We start from the raw sequence: 21579 nt of genomic DNA, 5'->3' as shown, positions 1-21579 counted from the left end.
ACATTTAGCGTTCTGCTTCCCTTTAGAGGCTCTTTTACAAATTATGAAGAGTACTTCTAGAACAGAGCAAGGGTTGAGCTCGGCTAGTAGCTGAACATGGGATCAGCTGTCTTATTGTACTGTTTCCAGCAATGGCTAGCTTCTGGGAAGTTACAAACCACGATCTTCCACTGTTGCGTGCCTCCCTTCCCCAGGAATTGGTATGGACAGGTAATCTTCCTCTGGACTTGGAGGTTCTGTTTAGCCTTGGAAGGAGCTAGCAGCTCATAGTGGACCAATTTTTCATGAATTTCCACATTCTGTAGCAGCGAGTTCCATAATGTAATTGTGTGAAGATCTGCTTTTAGCCGAGCAAACACAAATATATATTAGAATCAATCAGATTGTGATACAAGGGATATTATCCTTGCGGCATGGTTCTCAAAAACACTGTTAGCCACTTGAAAATCTAAATCTACTGCCCATCCATTTCATTTGGTAGCCACGTATTCTGTTATGAAAGGTGAAGAAAAGTTCTCTTTGGCACTTTATCAATGCCAAGCATAAGTTTTTAAGCCTCGTCTGTCCCCCCCCCCCCACACACCAAGTTGTCTTTAGTTTAGTTCCACAGTAAAGAGCTCCAGTTCTTTGATCATTTTGATTGTCTTTCTTCTGCACTTTTTCCAGTTATACAATGTCCTTCAAGGGTGTAGGATGAGGCGACCTGTACTCATTAATCCAAATCTGTTCATCCTATATATATATATATATATATAGAGAGAGAGAGAGAGAGAGAGAGAGAGAGAGAGAGGCATTTTTCCTCATCAACTTCTTTCTAATAATCTGTAACTGAGAATTTCAGATTTCAGATCCAGGTAAAGCTTTCTGATTACTTCACCGTCTAGCCAGTTTGCAGAGGTGTTGGTGGAAAATTTTGCACTGGTGTGAATGGTGGTCATGGGGTTGAATCAAGGGAGGGGGCATCTTTTTCTGACTTAAGTAAAGTTGATAGAATGTGTTTTTTGCAGCTGTATTAATTTCTTTCTCCACCAATAAAGCTGAATCCAGCCACACTCCTAGGCTTGTAACAGTAGAAAAGGGCAAGAGTCCAGAAGCATCTATAAGATTAACAAAATTTGTGATAGGGTATGCGCTTTCATGAGCCACAGTTAACTTATTCAGATACAGAGCTGTGGCTCACAAAAGCTCAAATTTTGTTAGTCTTGCAGGTGCTACTGGACTCTTGCCCTTTTCTACTGCTATAGACAGACTAACACGGCTACCCATCTTGTTCTATCTCCTAGGCTTGTGAGTGAGTCAATGAGGATGTTTGCACATTCACCGATGCCACTGTTACTGTTTGTGGTACTTTTAACCCCCTCATTCCCATCCTCCCCAATTTTTTTGCAAGCCTGTTTTTGTTTTGCCTGGTTGTGCAGAACTACGTATTTTACCTCTGTGTGGCCTCTTGTTTGGATTTTTGATTGGAGGGAGGCTGCTTGTTTATTTAATGCATTATAGATTATTTAATTAAAGTATCTGTGGCAAAAGTTCCAGGGTCTGGTTAATGTGATTTCCCAAGAAAAGTACCACTAGGGGGCGTGGGACCTGCAGTTGGCTTCTCCCACAGTCTAACACAAAGAAGAAGGGGGAGGAATCTCACTTCTTGTCTTCTTTGATGATATTCATCTCCCAATGAAGTTTAAACAAATCATTAAAAAAACTCCAAGTAAAATACAAATCAAGGTTTTTTTCCCCCTTAAGTCCATCTTATACTGTACATCTGGGAGTCGTCATTTTTCTTCCAAATGTACACAAAACATCACACAGGACTCCATCAGCATCACAAAGTCCTACTTATATGGAAAGTATGTGGACCACAGTCCAGTGTAGTTTTCAGTACACGTAAGCTCATTGCAACCAGCGGTTTTAGACATGCTTTATTCAAAGTGGTGTTTTGTGTGGTCATTGGTAATACCTTTGTTTTATAATGTCTTTCGAGATGTTCTGTCCATTTTAAGCTCTTTTCTGCTGTTTGATTATAGTCTAGAACTTGTGGAAAATGGAAGGGTTCTGTGTATCATTTTTTTTAAAGAGAGCACCCAATCAGAACCAAGGGATGCCCTTTTAATCTTTCATGGGAAAATATTTGGAACTGGCATCATAAATTCTTGTGTGTTTGTGCAAACTGATAAGCCAGTCTCGTGCAAGCAAAGCAGTTCATTCAACCAGCTGAGCAATCTTGGAAGAGCTTTCCATGGAAGATTTGACGTTAAGGACAGCAATTGTCTGTTTTTTTCATTGTTGCCATTTTCTTGTAGATACTTTAATACAAACAAAATAATGAATCCCATAAGTCATCAAGATGTTTCTGACCACATCTGCGGCAGCAGAAGGAAAGATGAGTGTATGGATGAGAGAAGCAGAGTGGAGTTTGAGCTTAATTGGTGATGTGTCGTGTTTTACAATGTGCAATGTTACTCTATAAAGCCCTAAAAGTGTTCAGGCCCTTCGTGCCTTTGATTCCGCCTCCTTCTTCCCTGTGCCCATTGCATTTGCTGGGAAATTATTCCATCTGTGCACCAAGTTGGGACAGTAAGGGCACAGCAGGGGACATTACCGTGGACTACCCGCCTTCCCTCCCCTGAGGACTTGTTGAAAGGGCACTGAAAATATTTCTCTAGCAGTTGCTTTTCTGAGGGAAACTCCCTTGAGATTTGGATTACGTTTGAAATCACGGTTGCGTCAATTTCCTTGCAGAACTGGTACATGGGCATAACTGTAAAATGAGTATGTGGAAGAAGGGCGTTGAGCTCTTCCCCACGTCACCTCCTGTCGTTACCTTGGAAAAGTGATCCAAGCACTTTTCTTCCTGCCTGGCTCTGATTTGCAGAAATGAGTCAGAAACAGAGAAAAGTGCCTGGACCAATAGACTGAGGGGAGATAAGGCTTTCAGGGTCGGGGATCAGTTCCTTTCTCTTGCATGCACTATTGTAAAAAGAACTCCTCTCCCATGCAATTTATTTGTGAGCAGAGCAGAGACGGGGAAAGAAGGGAACGGCTTATACAGCCAGCCCTTAATTAAACACCTTGTCTTTATAAACTTTCTGGGTTTCTACCGATGCTCCAAAAAGTCTGATCCCAGGTGCACACCCAAATGGGTTTTAAAAAGCTGCCCAGCTGTGGCTCGCATTCATCCCCTCTTGAAAGTATGGGTACCGAATATCCCTGGGAAGCCCACCCTCTCACAGTTCAGGCCAAGTTTCATTTTGGATACTGACCACTTGCAGTGCCTGCCCACCAACCCACTGACAAAGAGTCTCAGTGGTTTGTATTCGTTACCCGTGACCTAGGTCAGTCCATTCCTGTCCTTCTCAGCTCCCCTCCTAAGCCGCCTCCCCCCCACCCGCCTTCTGCTTCCGATTTCATCTTACACTGTTGTTGTCTAGAATGTAAGCATCCAATTCAGACATGAGGAGTAAAATAAAATCCACACAGGAGGTAAAGGGTATTGTTCTTAAAAAAACTTTAAATCTGCCAGATGCGGAGAAATCATACGAGAGGAGGGGCAGTAGATATTCTCCTACCTCTCTGATTCTAGCACCCTTTTACAGAAACTTGGGCTGGTCACAAGCCACCGTTCAAGAGCGTATTGCGTTTTGATAACCTGTCCCATTTTTTCTTCCCCCTCCTTGTATCTGTGTTGGCTGTTTTCTCTTCAGACTCAGAAAAGCTTCCTTCAGTAGGCCTGTTTTGTTTATCTTCTGTAACTAACCCTTCTTTAATCCCAGTGAAAGATTGGCTTTTTGGAATTCACGCAGTCTTCCTGCAATGCTTTTGATCCAGGTCACATTTGCTTTTATTGACAGCCAGATAGAATAGTGAGGTTATAAGGACCAAGCTCCCTTGCAGTTTCCGAAGGCTATACACACATGTGCGCACACGTGCGTGCACTCACAGACATGCACACGTGCACAGACACACACAGCCAGTTTGGTGTAGTTTTTAAGAGTGGCAGGACTCTAATCTGGAGAACTGGGTTTGATTCCCCACTCCCCTGCTTGAAGCCAGCTGGGTGACCTTAGCTCAAGCACAGCTCTCTCAGAGCTCTCTCAGTCCCACTCATCTCACAGAGTGATTGTTGTGGGGATAATAATAACATATTTTTTAAACTGCTCTGAGTTGTCCTGAAGGGCGGTATATAAATCAAATGTCATTGTCGTCGTTGTCATCATCATCATCATCTTCTTCTTCATCATCATCATCATCATCATCATCATCATCACCACCCTAATTGGCAGTCTCTGTTGCTGAAGTGCTACATAGCCTTGGGGCAATGTCTAAGCTTCTTCTAAAGAACTTTTGTCAATGGTAGTAGCCTTCTGTTTTCCTGGTTGGGGGAATGGGTCAGAGGACAAGGTCCCTTTCCCAAACAAGAATGCAATGTTAAATTGCAGGCCATTTAACAGAGGCATTCTGCGACAAGCTTTTGACAGCCAGTGCAGTGTAGTGGTTAGAGTGTCAAACTAGGATTGGGAAATAACAAGCGTCCAGTAGCACCTGTAAGACTAACAAAATTTGTCGTAGGGTATGAGCTTTTGTGAGTCACAGCTCAGTTCTTCAGATAGGATTAGGATTGGGAAGACCCTGATTCAAATCCTTGCTCTCCCATTAAGATCACTGTGTAACCTTGGGCAAAGTACAGCTGTGCAGCCGAGCCTACCTCACAGGGTTGATGAGAGATTAAATTGCAAAGGGGAGAAAAATGTAAGCTGTCCTGAGCCCCTTGAAGGAAAATTAGATCAGATAGTAGGTAGAAAAGGTGATGACCCTGGCTTCTTTTTCAGTCTACATCTCATTTAGATGTACTACCAAGTGTATTTCATGCACATTTTCCTCATCCCTTTTATGATTGTATCAATGCAAATGCTTTTCTCTTTTTTTCTGCATTCAGTTTTTTGTGTTAAATATTTAACTTAACACAGTGTACCAGTCTGATGTAGTGGTTAAGAGCGCTTGGATGGGAGACCGCCACAGATACCTAGGGTTGCTACACAGAGGCCGGCCATGGAAAACCACTTCTGTTCTCCCCTTGCCTTGAAACCTTCTGGAGTTGCCATATGTCACCTGCAGCTTGGCATCCGTTCTCATGATGCCAAGTTGCATCAGTATGATGCACATTTACTAGGTTTTATTTTATTTTTGGCTTATTAGTTGCTAATTTTCCTCATTTTGATTGTTCTTTTTAAAGGATTCTTACTTCGCACCATATTAACAGCGTTTTTTATGTTTCATGTCATTTTTATACAAAAACAGGGATTGGTTTTATAATCTAATTTTGTTGTTTTACTTGGGAAAAGAATGACAACCACAAGTGTGTCCTGAACCACTCAGTAACCATAAAAGAAACCCAAAGTGTAGACACTGGACCATGGTGGTTGTGAAATTTGGTAGTTTACCTAATCCACCCCCTCCCCATATGCTTACCTCACAAAAGTGATGTAATATGGCAAGGAACTATGTGATAAGCGCTAGTTTGTTCTTGCAAAAGTCCTAAATATATGTGAGGCAGAGAGTGAAGTGCAAAGTCCATTTTTAGGCTTGCCAGTCCCCCAGTGGAGCTGGGGGACCCTCTGCCCCCCTGTCACCTCTCACCTGGCCAGCGGGAGGGGGGGGAGATGTGGGAATGTAGCGGTGGGGAGGCGAGGCGTGCTCCCACACTCTCTGGAACACCCCCACATCACACCACGGATGACATCATTCCTGGCATGATGTAGAAGTGCCAGTTTGCACTGGTCCAATTAACCCCAAATACTAAATTGGGGGCTGATTGATAAAAATTACCCCACAATTTAGTATTTGGGGGTCAATTTTGACTCCTGGCACAACCTGTCCCTTCTGTGTCACCCTGGAATGATGTCCCAGCATGATGCGGAACACTCCAGAGTGCGTGCATGCAGACTACCCCCCCACTCTACTCACCCCCATCCCTCGCTTTCACCCCTGGGGGTCCTGGCAGCTCTTTCAATTTCTAAAGTAACATGCAACTCATACTCTGTGTATGCAAGCACTGCTATACATCTCCTATGCCCATTTGTTGCGGTTATTACGCCAGCATATGTGACAACTTCCCAAGATCTGGGTTTGTCTTTCTTTTGCTGCTGAAGTTCCTCGTGATGGCATCTAGGTGTAGACAATATCAGTGTACATAATGAAGTGGAGGATATATGCAGGCTGTCTACACACATATATGCCATCTCTCCAGAGACCTGTTTGAGGCGCCTAAAAAAAATAAAAGCAATACAATAAACAACATAATTGATAATGAAGCAAGTCATACAAACAAGACAAAATCACATTCAACTGCCTAAAATATTAATAGAATGGTCCTCAGAATAGAAACAGACCATAAAATAGTTAAATGAGATGGAAACGCTTAGTTAAAAACCTAGGTAAAAAGATATGCTTTGGCCTGGCACCAGGGATGGCGCGCCCATTGAGGCCAGGTAGGCAGTTGCCTCAGGGCACGGGGCACCAGAGGGGGTGCCGGAGGAGGTGCTAGGGGCAGGAGTGTGTGGCACAGTGCTGCAGCCTCCCAGCTCTCCCGCCCCGCGCTGCTGCCGCTGCCAGCACACACCCCACGGCTGGGCGCAGCAGCCGCGGGCAGGCATCTGGGGCGGCACAGGGCAACCGAGTGGGAGAGCTGGGAGGCCATCTGCACGCCGTCCCAGCCACCCACTGCAGCAATCGGGCTGGCTCGTGCGCACACCCGTGATGACATCACACGTGACATCATCAAGCAGGCTGGTGCGTGTGCATGCAAGCATGCGCACACCCGGCCGGCCAGCCGGCTGGCCGTGAGCACCAGAAACCCTGGTGCCGCTCCTGCCTGGCACCTAATGGACATCGACATGGGCTTCACCCAAACCCTGAATATGAGAGAATTCCTAAGGTGAAGTGTGACCATTGAAGCAGCCCTGTCTCTGGCTGTCCACCCACCTCCCCTCTGTAGGCAGGAGCAGTGCTTGGATCTTAACTGGCAGGCTAGAACAGTACAAGATAGTCCTTGACCACATAGAGAGTCAAAGGGGAAGCTCTATGGTAGCCATTCAAAAGAGGGTTGCTAAGCCTCTGGTCGTGGCAAGAGGATCCCCACCCTGAGCTCCCATTGCCAGCTGCTGCTTCAAGCAGTGGCAGGGAGAATTTTAACAATATCTGCATCATGGGCATGACATCATGACAGCAACACAGGTATGACACAGAAGTGAATATCTCTAGGAATCACCAGAAACTCTGTGGCAAAACCATAAAGTTTAGAGTTACCCGTCATCATTTCTGGATTTTCCTCAGGAGTGACATCGTCATGCCCGTGATATCCCCAAACCCCCACCATTTCAAACCCTGCTTAGGCTTTTGGGAATTTTTTTTCTAATATCTGTTTCCCCCTAGATACGGTCAAGTTTGAAATTCCAGCCCATTTGTTTAAGGGTGGAGGGGTTCATTTAAAAAATTAGGGGTGTCTCAGAGTTAAAAGCTATTGTTTTTAACTTTGTTTATACCTCCTTTTTACTCCAATGAAGACCCAATCTGGCTTACATCATTCAACTCCCCTCTAATTTATTTACACAACAACCCCATGAGGTAGGTTAGGCTAAGAGCGTATGACTGGCCCAAAGTTACCCAACAAGCTTCCATGGCAGAATGGGGATTCAAACCTGAATATCCCAGATGTTAGTCCAGCACTCAAACTACTACACCCAGGGCTCATTTTGAGGGGGAATGCACAGGAACACAGTTCCGGCAGTTCTCCAAAGAGGTCACATGACCGGTGGCCCTGCCCACCTGACTCTCGGCCATTTGGGCCCGTTTCAGCCTGGATTGGGGCCGAAACGGCCTGGATCGGGCCTCTGATGGGTGGTGGATCACTCTCCCGCTCAGCAGCGGCCCGATCCTGACCATTGTGGGCCCCTTTTCGGCCATTTTCAGCCCCTTCTTGCCATTTTGGGCCCAATTTCAGCCCTGAATGACCAGGATTGGGTCCAAAACAGCCAGGATAGGTGATCTCAGGGGGTGTGGCATATGCAAATCAGTTATGCTAATGACTCATTCCGGTGACGGCAAGGGGCCTGGCAGTTGCTGATAAGTTATGCTAATGAGTTATGCTTATGAGTTCCTCCAGCTCTTTTTCTATGAAATGACCCCTGACTACACCACACAGACTCTCAGAACAGCCCCTCGCTCCTCCCTTTATGTGCAGAGTAAGCAATTTGCAGAGCGTCCAGTGCAGTGTGTTAAAATTAACGTTTTCGTGTGGAAGGCCCTCCTCGGAGCCAAGCTTTTCTCATTTGCTTTTGTTCCCTCTGTCCTTCCCTCCTTCTTTTCCTTGCTCCAAACCAGAAACAACGGAACTTGGCAACAAGAAGGAGCTGAAGTCTATGCCTTTCATCACCTACCTGTCAGGCCTGCTGACCGCCCAGATGCTGTCGGATGATCAACTGATCACGGGCGTGGAGATCCGCTGCGAAGAGAAAGGGCGCTGCCCCTCCACATGCCACTTGTGCCGCCGCCCGGGGAAAGAGCAGCTCAGTCCAACACCCGTGCTTCTGGAAATTAACCGTGTGGTCCCCCTCTACACGCTGATCCAGGATAACGAAACGAGGGAGGTGAGTGGTGTGATGCACCACAGAGAGAAAGACAAGGGTGCTCTCATAACTACGCACTGACTCCCATCTGCATTTCCCTTTTAAACCCGTCTCAGCCAAAGCCAGATCTGGACATAATAAAGAAGAGGATCCCACTCCAACTTTCACGGCTTGAGCCATCTCAGCGTGTGGCTGGAAGGCTTTGAGCTGAAGGGAGTCCAGACGGATCTTATAATGTATAAAGCCATGCACATACCTATTGTTAAAGCATTTTAATCTGAAACAAAGGTGAAACCAAAGATAGAACAGTTTAACCATCATGCCCAGAAATCCTGCATAGATGCCTCTTAGACATACCGTTAGAATGCACGGTTAGTCAGCTGGGGTTAGGTCAGGACCTATTTCACTATTTGATACCTGACCACCTGCAGGTATCCCAGAAATGCAGCACCAAAAGATCCAGAGCATATTTTCCCAGGGAAGTGAGTTGGCCATATTAAAAGCTCTCCTCCCACCCTGGAATTGTTGTCCAGTCAAAATGCTGTGTACAGTCCGGACTTAGTTTTTACCGATACCTGTGTCTTGGCTGAATATCTTAATATTTCAGGCTTATATTATCAAGTCCTCCCTAATAATAGAAAACTAGCATGGCTAGGCTAGAGCAGAAGTGCTAGCTTTCTAGACTTGGGGATGGAGGGGACACAATTCCACAATTCAGCTGAAGTAGTGTGGCCATAACACGGATTTACCTTCTCAGAGAGAGCCAGACCCTGGTCTCATTCTTGGGCATCTCTAGCTAGTGATGTTGAAAAAGTCCCTATTTACTGACTGTCAGAGCAGGCAAGACTGAGATGGCTATGCCACTGGCTACATGAGATCGCCACAGCAGAAGATTAGCTAATGAATGACCCTGAGTCCATTCGCTATTCTTCTATTGTGATCATTGCATGTATCCTGTCTTATACCAATTCGGGGCCATTGGCCTAGCTTCCTCGGGGAGACTCTCCTCTCCGTGTCATTGGCTGATGCTGGCAGGGGAACTGAAGTCCTCAGTCCATACAGCAAGTGCCCTTAAATATAAGGGCTAGGAAGTGGGACAACTCAAAAGTATCATGCTGGTGGATGTGGAAAGATTATTATGAATTTCTGAAGCCTGTTGGCAGCAAATCTGTGCCGGCATATTATGTGCTCCCTCTTCTGAAAGTTGGGCTTACTGGAAAGGACTGAGTGTTGTCCAAACTACGCAAGCAATGATTGTAGATTCAGTACTTTCCACTGGGCTCCAGACCCTCCTTAGCTGTGAAAAGGAAACTGGGGGGGGGGGTGATTTCAGTTAGGGTCAGCCTCAGTCTGTAAAATGACAGTCCCTTTTTGTGGATGTGGCAAAAAAAAACCTTTAACTTTAACTGTGCTATGAAAAGAATGAATAATTGAAGTGAGATTTGTGAGTGAGCAGAGAAAAAAAAGAATCTTCGTATGTTTGGATACCCAGGTCAGTGTCGCTGTCTTTCAAGTATCTGGTCTTCTACAGGAATGCTTTTTGTTGCAAAAAGTAGAGCTTATTCTAGTTTGCAGCTAGAGGCATTGTGTGTGTGCACATGCATGCACGCACATGCATGCATGCTGCAAAAGAGGGAAAAGAGCATGCATGCATGCTGCAAAAGAGGGAAAAGAGCATGCATGCATGCTGCAAAAGAGGGATTTGTGCAGTCAGAGCAAAGTTTTTGTGTAGTTAAGCAGGTGGGGTTTAATGAGAAGTTTTTTCTTCTTAGAAGAAGTTGTTTCTTAAATAAATGAGAAAAGGGAGGAAGTAAATAGAAATAGAACATGAAGATAATCGTGTCTTCTTTTCTCAGTCCCTTCTGATTAGAAAAATTTCTTTGAATAATCCATTTCATAAGGACTGTGACATTTTTTGAGCAAAGACAGACTAACTGTGGCCACGCTGCAGATCTGGAAGCCCAAAACTACCAGAATATGGAACCCAAATCCCCTTAGTAGCTTTCTGAAGCTTTTTATTCCTCTCTTGCAAGGTACCTGTGCAGACAGTCAGGCACAAAAGAGAGACCCTTTGGAGACTTGCCCCCTGCTGGCCACTGGAGGTCAGTGTTACACTGGCAGTGACAGGTGCAAGCCTAGTGTCTGAATGGCCCATCCTGGGGATTGCGTCTTTGGCTCTCCTTTCTACTCGCTTGCAAAACACGGAAGGAGCTTAAATGTTAATTATGTGTAGATTTATTTCCTGTCTTCCACATCTCTTCCCCCTCCCGATATGATCCCCAATCCAAAAATGACAGACCTGTTTAAAGTCATCTTTGCACTGCAGCCTGCGCTTGATTAAAGCCCTTAGAAGAAGCCAGCATGCAGTGGCTGTGGGTGGGTCAAGCAAGAGCTGCAGGTCTGGAAGGAATCCCCGTGAGTGAAGGTACGGCCACCCATGCATACTGGGCTGAGCTGCTTCCACCACCTGTTTCTCATTCCTTACCGTGTACATCAATTTTAGCCCCCTCTCTCTGGCATGTCAATCGGGGGCAACTGAACTGGAGTGGGACCTACCTTCTTTTCCCTCTTTATTTTCATCTTCATCCTTTCTGCCTCCTGCTCTTGCCTCTCCTCGTATTACATTTTAGATCACAAGCTCCTCGGGTTTAGCGGGAGTCTTTTTGTTGGTAATCTTTCTACTGCCACATACACTGGTCAATTCAGATCCATTTCGGTGAATGTGCTTGTTTCAGTAGGCCCCTGCTTTATGAAGCAAGATGGGTGAGCATCAAAGACAGGGCCATTTCTTGGTGGGGTTTCTTCTGTAGAATTCCCTCCCCACAAAGATTTGCCTGGTACGGAGCATGTTCATCTTAGGGCTGTCAGCTCCACGTTGGGTAATTTTTGGAGATTTGGGGGGTGGAGCTTGGAGAGGTTGGTCTTGGGGAGGGACCTCAACAGGGTATAAAGCCCTCCACCCTCCAAAGTAGCCATTTTTTCTCCAGGGGAACTGATCTTTGTTGGTCCAGGAGATTTCCAGCCACCATCTGAAGGTTGGCAACTCTAAGCCAGAGGAAAATGTTCTATTTCCTTGGTAGGGAGGTGCGGGGGAAGCGGAATTCTGTTGCTATGGATACTGAAAACTGCAAATTTGTCTTGCCACTTCTAATGCTGGTTGATTTTATAGTTTTGTTTTGTTTGATTAGTTGCTGTTTTAATGGTTATAATTCAAAGTCACCTCAGGGGCAAAAATACCAAGAATATAGTGGCCGTTTCCACACACGTTGAATAATGCACTTTCAATGCACTTTCACAATCCTTTTGAAGTGGATTTTTTGTTCCACACATGGAAAATCAGTTTCAAATGTTCACTAAAGAGTATTGAAAGTGGATCATCCAACGTGTGTGGAAGCAGCCATTGTCGAAGGTTTTCACGGCTGGAGAATGATGGTGGTTGTGGATTTTCCGGGCTGTATCGCCGTGGTCTTGGCATTGTAGCTCCTGATGTTTCGCCAGCAGCTGTGACTGGCATCTTCAGAGGTGTAGCACCGAAAGACAGAGATCTCTCAGTGTCACTCATACTAAGAATGTATATTGGAAATACCTTTTTAAAAAAAGATGGTTGGTTGGCTTTTGGCCCCAACATTTGGCACCCAGTTGGCCTTCCTGGCACCCAGTTGGCCTTCCTTGCACGTACCCTTCTCTTTTCTGAAGTGTATATGATGGCTTTCATATTGGCTTCATGTGCCTCACGCCCCAGACTCCAAAGAAGCACAATTTCTGTGATCTAAAGCAGTGATTCCAATAAAGTATTATTTGTGCAAGTCTCTGTGGTCTACGTAATTTCAGCTATCAGCTTCCAGGGTTTTTGAGCAATAACAGTGTTGTTTTGTTTTATTTAATGGTGTACATCCCACTTTCTAGCCCCAGGAGGCTCTCAAAACAATATTTGCAATAAAATCATATTAAAGATTAGTATCAAAAACAGAAATGCTGTAGTTCACATGCAGCACCCAGATCTCTCAAGGAATGCTTCCAGTCTTTTGCAGTTGGACTTTCCTGGTTGATACCCTTTGATGTTCTTTCTCTGGCAAGAGAATAAGACTATGAGCCAAGCTACAAGTGACGAATTACACTTGCCTGGCAAGTGAACAGACTCATGTCACGTGTATTCCTCCCTGTTCACTTGCCATTCACTTGCTCTTCACTTGATCAAGTGGAGCGCAAGTGAACAGGGAGGAATACATGTGAGTCTGTTCACTTGCCAGGCAAGAGTAATTTGTCACTTGTAGCTTGGCTCTGAGAAGCTGGAACTTGCTTAGAGCCAAGCCACAAGTGACGCCTGATACAGGTTGGACACTTGTCAGCTTCCCTCAAGTTTTGATAGGAAATGTAGGTGTCCTGGTCTTGCAGCTTGGCTCTCCATTTAATTGAAGTTTACAGAGTGGCTGTCTATGGGAGGGAGAACATGCAATCGGGAGGGGAGTGCAGGCGTCGGGCTCTGACTGGGCTCCCCCTTCCCCTCTGCTGCGTTTGTGTGGGGGGGGTTCTGTAAACTTCAATTAAATGAAGAGCCAAGCTGTAAGACCAGGATACCTACATTTCCCATCAAAACTTGAGGGAAGCTGACAAGTGTCCAACCTGTGTCAGGCATCACTTGTAGCTTGGCTCTTAGCCTTGAGGGAAGCACATTTCTTTCCTGGCTTTTTGTAAAAACAGGACACTGATGGAAGAAACGTTAAGGATTTTGGACTAGGTGGGCCATTTAGACCCAGAGGATGATTGGGTGAAAGGTGGTCTTGCCTGGTATGAACCCATGCATCTGCGATCCGCCATATGAAGGCCTCACTTCAAAAAGGATGTGGACAAAATCGAGAGGGTGCAGAGGAGAGCGACAAGAATGATCAGGGGTCTGGAGACTAAGCCCTACGAGGAAAGGCTGAGGGCCTTGGGAATATTTAGTTTGGAGAATAGGAGGTTGAGGGGGGACATGATTGCTCTCTTTAAATATTTGAAAGGCTGTCATTTGGAGGAGGGCAAAGAGCTGTTCCAGTTGGCAGCAGAGGGTAGGATGCGAAGCAATGGGCTAAAACTACGTGCACAAAGGTACCGGCTGGATATTAGGAAAAACTTTTTTACGGTCAGAGTAGTTCAAAAGTGGAATCAGCTGCCTTGGGAGGTGGTGAGCTCCCCCTCACTGGCAGTTTTCAAGAAGAGGCTGGATGAATACTTGTCAGAGATGCTTTAGGCTGATCCTGCACTGGGCAGGGGGTTGGACTAGATGGTCTGTATGGCCCCCTTCCAACTCTGTGATTCTATGAGTCTATGATTCTGACTGCCTGTTCCTTCCTCCCATTAGTTTGCTTACCATCAGTTGGAAACCGGGTTTTCTCTGGAAAGTGCCAGGTCCCTTGCTTTCTTGCCATTTGATGGACTTGCAAAATCGGCTATTAAAGAAGTCATGTTGGGGTGACTTTAGTGGTATTGTACTTTAGTTTGAGCTGTTTGCATTTGTTGCGGACTAGGGTTTATGAATTGCAATCTTAAGTATGTATACTCAGAATAAATCCAGTAGAACTTACTCCCTTGAATGCGTAGTTTCAGGTGGGCAACCATGTTGGTCTGTAGGAGAAGAGCAAAATTTAGGTCCAGGAGCACCTTAAAGACAAATGAGATTTCCCAGAACATAAGCTTTCCAGAGTCAAGCTTAGTTCAAGATACAAGTAGGAATGGAGATCTCTGCGCAGGTGTATCCCAGTGAGAAGATGGGAGGGTTATTGCAAAGAACAGAGTCAGGATGTAAAAGTACAGTGCAAAATGAAATCCGCTTGCTTAGAGCAGGGGAGGAAATGCAGAAAATTATCATCTGTAGTGAGATAAGAATTCTATCCAGCCCTCGGAGTTCCATTGTTCTTAATTTGTGAATGAATTCGGTTTCAGCAACCTCAGGGTTATAATCCTCCCTTCAGGTTTCTCTGAGCTGCCGCTCCTAGGTCAGCAATGGGATGTCCTTTAAGATTAAAATGTTCTCCCATTGATTTTGGAGTGTTGTGATTTTTAATGTCAGATTTATGTCCATTTATTCTTTTGTGTATTTGTTTTAGTACTCAAATCTTGCTCTTCCCTTGTAAGCATGTTTAGGATTTCAGCCCTAATTGTTTAATGTTTACTGTTTGATGTTTTCTGGGTGTAATTTCCTGTCTTGATCCTCTTTGGAATGGTGAGATGGAGTTGTGTGTGAATGTGTGTGTTTGTGTGTATTAACCTTCCCTTTGCTTGCGGCGGGGGGAGGTTATTGAATAGATAGCAACTCCAGAAATCCTTGGTTGAGACGTCTGCTCTTGAGCCTTTTCAATCTAGCTTCAAGCCTGGGTTTGGGAGAGTGGTGGTTCCTCTGGATGATCTTTGTCTCCAGATGGACAAGGGAAATGTAACTTATTGCTCTTGTTAGGTCTATCCGTTACCTTTGATACACTGGACCATGTGATGTGCTGAAGTGCCTGAAAGGTGAGGTGGACTTGGTAGGAGGAGTGCTAAAATGGTTTTGGGCTGATCTATCAGACCTCTCACTAAAAGTTGCAATGGGAGGTGCTGAGTCATCCCATTTGGGGGAGGGGGAGGCTCTATGCTGTCTCCCATGTTGTTTAATATTTTTGTAAGGCCCCTTAATAAGACTTCCCACAGTTTGTCCACAGTTTTGGAGCAGGTTGACATCAATATGCTGATGATGCCCAGCTATATCTTACTCTGAGTAAGCCACCAACAGCTGCTCTTTGTCATGGCCTGGTACCTGAATGTGGTTGTCAAGTGGCTGAGGGAGAACAAACTGAAGTTGAATCCAGATAAGACAGGTGGTGCTGTCTGGAAGGGCCACTGCTTTAAATGTGACTGTCCATCAGCGGTGGGCAACTTTCTCCAAAAGGTCTTGTTAAGAGTTTGGGAGTTTTGTTGGATCCTTGTATCCTGCTGGAAAAACGAAGGGTCCGTAACAGCAAAAATGCCCCCCCCCCCCCAGCCAGGCACATGTAGTTAGAAAGCTGACTTGTCAGACTTGGCCTCACTGATCCATGATGGCTAGATTACTGTAACATGCTTGATATGGAGTTGCCCTTGAAGATTATCTGGAAACGAAAGTGGCACAAAATGCCAGTATCAGGGGTGAGCTCCTGGGATCAGGTCACTCCTATTCTGAAGTCCCTTCAGAATTTCCAGGTCCAATTCAAGGTGTTGGTACTTACCTTTAAGTCCTTTATGGTCAGGGGCCCATATATTGAAAGACTGCCTTTCCCTGCACGTTCCTGCATGGCAATTTCATTCCTTCCACTAAGGTCTGTTGTCAGTACCAACCCCCCTTGTCTATGGCACATTCCACACTGGTCCGGGCAGTGATGTCTGCACACCACAGAGTTCCTACTAAGTCAAGGTCTCAAAAGAACACCTTGTGAGATCTCAGCTGCCATCTGGGGTTGCCAAGGCAACCCATCAAACCAAGATGGCCTCCACCTTGGATTGTGGGAAAAGAGCTGTAAGTTTTAGTGTTCTCTGCCAAGCATCAGATGGCAGATGCTTCACCTAATCCTTGGCAGATGGTAACAAAACTTTCTGCAGATCCCCAAAATGCAATATACTAAACAATGGAAGCCTTGCCTTGGTGAGAGGCTGCTTCAGCCACCCAGAACGTCGAGACATCAGTGGCCATGAGGAAGAGATGGAGGTGGACGTGGCTGTATATGGAGAGAAGCATGAGAAATGGAGAAGGAGCTGGAGGGGATGTTGGGGCAGGCATGTTTCCTCATTATTCTGTACTACCTTTTGGAACTGCTGAAAGGCAAGAGCTCTGCATTTTCAGACTGCAAATCCCCACAAACCTGTCCGGAGCCTGGGCTGTTGCAGAACCACAGGCTGTAGAAAGAGCCATTGGAAGCAGTATTCCTTGGCATTATTTGGTCCTGCCTCTCGGCCTTTCGCTGTGTCTCATTCGCTTCCAAAACTATACTGGGTTTCCCCAACCCCTTTCCCCCCCCCCAACCCAAAATAATCAGCTGCATTAGCTAAAAAGGGTAGGTGGAGGGTGTCCTTGGCAGCTCAGCAAAAAGTGAGCTGTCCCTAGCTTTGTGGCAGAAGCCAGCGCCTAGAATAAACCAACTAGACACTGACTGATTGGTCCCTATAGAAGCCTCTCAGCCTCACCCGGAGTATGCCCAGGCAGCAGGGACAGCTGGACGTGGGGAGCGCAGACTACAAATGTTGGCAAAAGATGACTTGCAGTGGGAGGGAGCATGGATGGGGCATGTTAAACAAATGCATGGTGCAGGACTGGTTTTAAGCAAAGACAAGTGTGCTTGTTGTTGTTGTTGTTATTCCCTTGGGAATGAGGGAGGGGCAGGAGAACTCTGAGTGACATCTTGGGCAGAAGTTGCCTTATTTGTGGAGGCTGCCAGCAGACAATGGGTAAACATTACGGACAGTGATTGGTGGAGCCTGCGAAGGGCCCCTTCTGACATCATGTTTTCCTTCACCAAAATGCTTTTGGAACGATTTCTGTGGAGAAATGCATGCGGAAAACCTTATGTGGGACTGGAAAATCCCTCATTATATATATATATATATTTTTTTTTCTTTCATGAAAGATCCATGAGCAGGAAATCTCAGGCCTCTGCTTATGGGTCTTACCTGGAAAAACCACTTGAATATTCCATTTTGGCATGTGGTTATCCACGTGGAGCTGAGAGTTACTGGAAAAGGGCTTCTTTGGAGAAACTGCCATGTCAGAACTGGTCCTGAAACCATGCAATGTACATACAGTTCTCACTTACCAGAGAGGACAGTCTTGGGTCTCTCCCTCAGATTCTCTGTTGCTCTTTCCTAGTCCCTGAGATGGGGGCTGTATGCCCATAATTTGGCCGTTGTTGCTCTTTCTCCAAGGACAAAGAGTTATTAATGTCTGTCCTCTGACCCCTGTCCTCGCCATGTTGTCTGCCATCTAGAGCCAGCGTTGCTACGTTTTCTTTAATGAGAGCTACTTCTAAATATTTTTTTTAAAAAATATCTTGAGCTACTCTCCCCCCACACACAAGTTACCATTTTTTCTTGTGTCTCAGAAACATAACATGAACTAGGAAGAGCAGCAGAAATGAAGTTATTGGCTGAGGAGCACAGAGAAAAGTCCTGTTTTATTTTGTAAAAATAAGCCCAGACCAGGGTTTTTTGTGATCTTTTTCTGGGTCTTCCAGAGGATACATGAGATACTCTACAGCAGCCAGTGAGTGACCGGTAGCCAGGACACTACCCCAGATTTAGTGTATTTATGTTTGCTGGTTGTGGAACGCATGTACTTGCGGCATCCATCTCTCACCCTTTCCAAATAAGAAGGGGGTTGCGTCTTGAATAGAGATGGGCACAAACAGCAATATGAACTAAAAAAAGCCACGACCAGCCCAATCAGCTGTTCACAAACAAGCTGCTCATGAGGCCCCATTCTAAACGAACAGGTGGTCATTGCAAGCCTTGTCCATTGCTGTTCGTTGCTGTTCGTCAAGCCAGACAATCTGGCACCTGCAATCAATTCCCTTGGCAACTGGAGGCAGGGACTGCCTGAACTCTGTCTGAACTCCTGCTGTTGCCCTGGAAACCCCAATCGAATCCCAATTTAGCTTGACAGGCAGGTCTTCTTTTCAAGTGTGGAGCTCCAAATTTGTTACAAGGAAGCAAAGAGCAGCGGGGAGGGGGTCTCCCAGCTCTGGCTTTGCAGACAGTGAGGGAGAGACAGTTGCTGTTGACATTTGGAGAGAGAGACAGGGAGAGTGCATTGGAGCTTGAATTTTCTTTGTGTGTGGTGGGATAGGGATCTACCTCTTCAAGTTCCAGGGCTGCTGCCAGGCTCTGGGCCAAGCTATTGTTTATTACTGGTACCTTTCCTGCTGCCTGCTCAGGTAAGGTTTCTAGGAGTAGTGTGGTAGGGATCTTGATGGCTGGAGGAGGGTCTGCTGGCCCCCACGAACAACGAACATGTTCGTGAACAGGTCATGTTCATCAATGTTCGTTGTTCGTGGATGGCAACGAACAACGAACACCATGTTCGCGGGTTTTTTTCTGTTCGTGCCCATGTCTAGTCTTGAATAGGTAGAAGAACCCATCCCACAAATCCTGTATTGAGATAAGACTATAAATAGCAGTAGAAAGATTATCCATTGCAGAGACTTTAATGCAGACATTTTCTACTCTCTGTACCTGCTGGACCCAAGCATACATGTGTCAAAACCAGTCTCTTCCCACGTCAAAATGGATCTTTGTGGGCTTACACCCATGCTAAGGGGAACAGAGTGTGTTCTTTACTTCTTCACAAGGCCTCCTTCATCAGTTTTGTGTTTCAGGGCTGCATCTCTGATGCCAAATGCATAGTATGATATTTCACCAAAGAAATGGAAGATCAGAGGTTTTGCTCTATTTTGTCCAGAGGGAAAGGAATGTTGGAAGTTGTCAATAGGAGAAGCTTTGCTGGATTTTGGTTTGTTTTTGTTATTGTTGTTTTGTCCCTATAGCAAAACAAAAGTGGTTGCTCATCACATGGTGTCTCATTTCACATCCAACCCTCCCTTCCTCTCCTCCTCCTAACCTTTCTATCTTTCCTAAGGGTCTGGGTCAAAACTCCCATGAGATGACTTTTGACTAGCTTCTTGCAAATGCATAAATATGGAAAAAGTTGTGTTTAGCATAAGCTATCCATGCATTACTAAATGACTAGAGAAGCCATGAACACAGTAAACGTACTCAGTAGGTGAACCTGCCATGTTTGACAGCTGCAGTCACCTGTGAGCTGAACATCTGATCTGTTTGCCTGTTTACTGTCTGCCTGGAACAGCTGTCAGACAGGTTGGAAGCTCCACAATAGCTGTGGTGGGGGTTGAGTTTCATTTCTTCTTCTGAGGGCTTTTGCATCTGCAAGGTGGATAAGTTGATGGTACCCAGTGCCATAGATGGTTGGATGGGTTAGATAACTGAATGATGTGAGGAGGCAATGACACTTTCTATACTGCTGTGCAAAAATGTGCGTGCATGAAATAAAGGTGATACTACAAACTTAAACATCAAACAGTAAGACTTAAAAATATATAGTAAGTATTTATAATTGCTGGCTGGCTGGCTGATTTGCTCACTGCTTACCTGAAATACAGCCAAGCAGCATGCAGCGTTAGCAGAGGGAAGTAGGCAGAGGAAAGTAGGGCTCCCATCAGGCTGTACGAGAAGGTGTGTGCATGAAATATTGTCAGTGGTACAGTGCTTTTTTGCATATGTGAAAAAGTAACCTGATGAACAGACGTGAACTGTTTGCAAACAGTGGAACCAATAAAAGAAAAACATCTTCCTCTCCGTGACCAGTGAACAGTCTGTGTGCCAAACTGGCAGGTATGTGCTTATAAATGACAGCCCTCTGACGCAGACCTGTTCAGGGTCCAGCACACACAATTGTTTGTCATTAAGTCTCGTCAGCCATAAAGTTGTGCAAATCTTTCAGATGTGCAGCTGAGGACAGTTTTTCCTTCAAGCTATCTTATGGGTCATGTCTGATCAGACTGTGAGGGCTTACTTTTCTTTCAGGGCTTATGTGCTTAAGTTGTGTGCTTTCTTCATATTTTTTTCACTGAACAACAACAACAATAACAACAACAACAACATTCGATTTATATATTAATAGGTTGGCTGTCCACTTTTTAAAAGACCCTTGGAATTTCTGGGACAACCTGAGAGTTTTTTTGTTTCCATGGAATGAAGATAGCATGGACTTAGAAATGGCTGCTTGATTTGTGGCTGAAGTGCCACTGCATTGCCACTTTTGGAGTATAAAATGTAAGCAGAACTCGTTTACATCTTTTTGAGTCTCATAGTGTTTGAATCCAGCTATTTTAAACTCTGGATAGGGAGTTTCTTTTTTTTAAAAAAAACATCTAGTCTATTTTTCTCTTTTCCCCATTTGGTTCTTCTCTTTCTTCTCTTTTATCTTTAAAAAGAAAATGGCTTTATTTTAGTGTTATGTGCCTGTTTTTTGAGGAGGGGGGTTTCATTTCTTTGCTCCTCATAGCCTTCCTGTCCAGGCTTTTCCTCCAGGATCTCCTCTATTCCACTTCCCTTCTCTCTGCTCTGGCTGAGAGGGATTCCTATGACTTCAGAGTCAGTCAAGAGTAATTCATAACAGGCAGCAAGGAAGGAGCCCCCAGCAGGCGCTTGCAGTCACTACTGTGGAAAAAAAATGAGTCAGGTCTCCTGAGTACCAGCTTGAGGCAAAGATCCAAGCTCTTTTTCCTTCATGTCTGTTAATAGGAGGGCTGGTGCGCAGGACATGTTTTCTTCTGGGGAGAAACCACAGGATCCAGCACTACTGAAGGGAGCCAATTGAAGTCAAGACTTGACAGGATGGCCTTCCAGATGTCGACTTTGTTTTGCTGTGCCATGATTGTGTAGCAGACTATCCCAGGTTTAACTCTCGGTGCAGCTGCCTGGCCCATGCCTTGTAGAGAGCTTCCTTAGCTATTATTATGGACGGCCCAAAATTTGCCCCCTACCTCTGTTTAAGGTTTCTGTACTCCACCTCCCCACCTTGATCTCTCCACTTTGTCTCTCTGTAGCTGTGGAGAGCAGTCTGGTTTCTAGTTCTGTGCTGCCTTGTTTACTCTGTCCAGATCCACCCATGTTATGATGACCCCAGGTAGGATCTTCCTTTAGCCAGCTGCCTGCCTTTCTCCCCACACATGCTTGTTTTGGTCAGATACTCCCTTCTGTCCATCAAAGTCTCTTGCCTCCCCACAAGAGGCTCATCTGGCTCTGAGCCTATGACATAAACTCACTGAGGAAACTTTCTAGCCATGTGGAAAGTGCCCCCCTGTTTTCAAACTTCCCTCTTTGGCTGTGTCAGGAGACAAAATAATCCTGGCTAGTCTGAAGCAAAGCAGTGAATATTCTTAGACTACAGCTGGGCAGG

At 45.4% G+C, this 21579-nt stretch overlaps 1 protein-coding gene across 1 annotated transcript in view; it reads left to right on the top strand.

Moving 5' to 3' along the window:
- ASTN2 (astrotactin 2) overlaps positions 1–21579 on the top strand; it is an 804644-nt gene that overhangs the window by 617768 nt on the left and 165297 nt on the right. The window contains exon 19 of the mRNA XM_054997263.1: positions 8377–8642. Within this exon, the coding sequence (XP_054853238.1) occupies positions 8377–8642 (266 nt within the window). The remainder of the gene's footprint in view (positions 1–8376; positions 8643–21579) is intronic.

The sequence above is a fragment of the Eublepharis macularius genome, chromosome 14 (genome assembly GCF_028583425.1).
Source record: "Eublepharis macularius isolate TG4126 chromosome 14, MPM_Emac_v1.0, whole genome shotgun sequence".
Classification (NCBI taxonomy): domain Eukaryota; kingdom Metazoa; phylum Chordata; class Lepidosauria; order Squamata; family Eublepharidae; genus Eublepharis; species Eublepharis macularius.
Note: the sequence above shows the minus strand (reverse complement) of the source record. Positions and strands in the feature narration are given on the sequence as shown.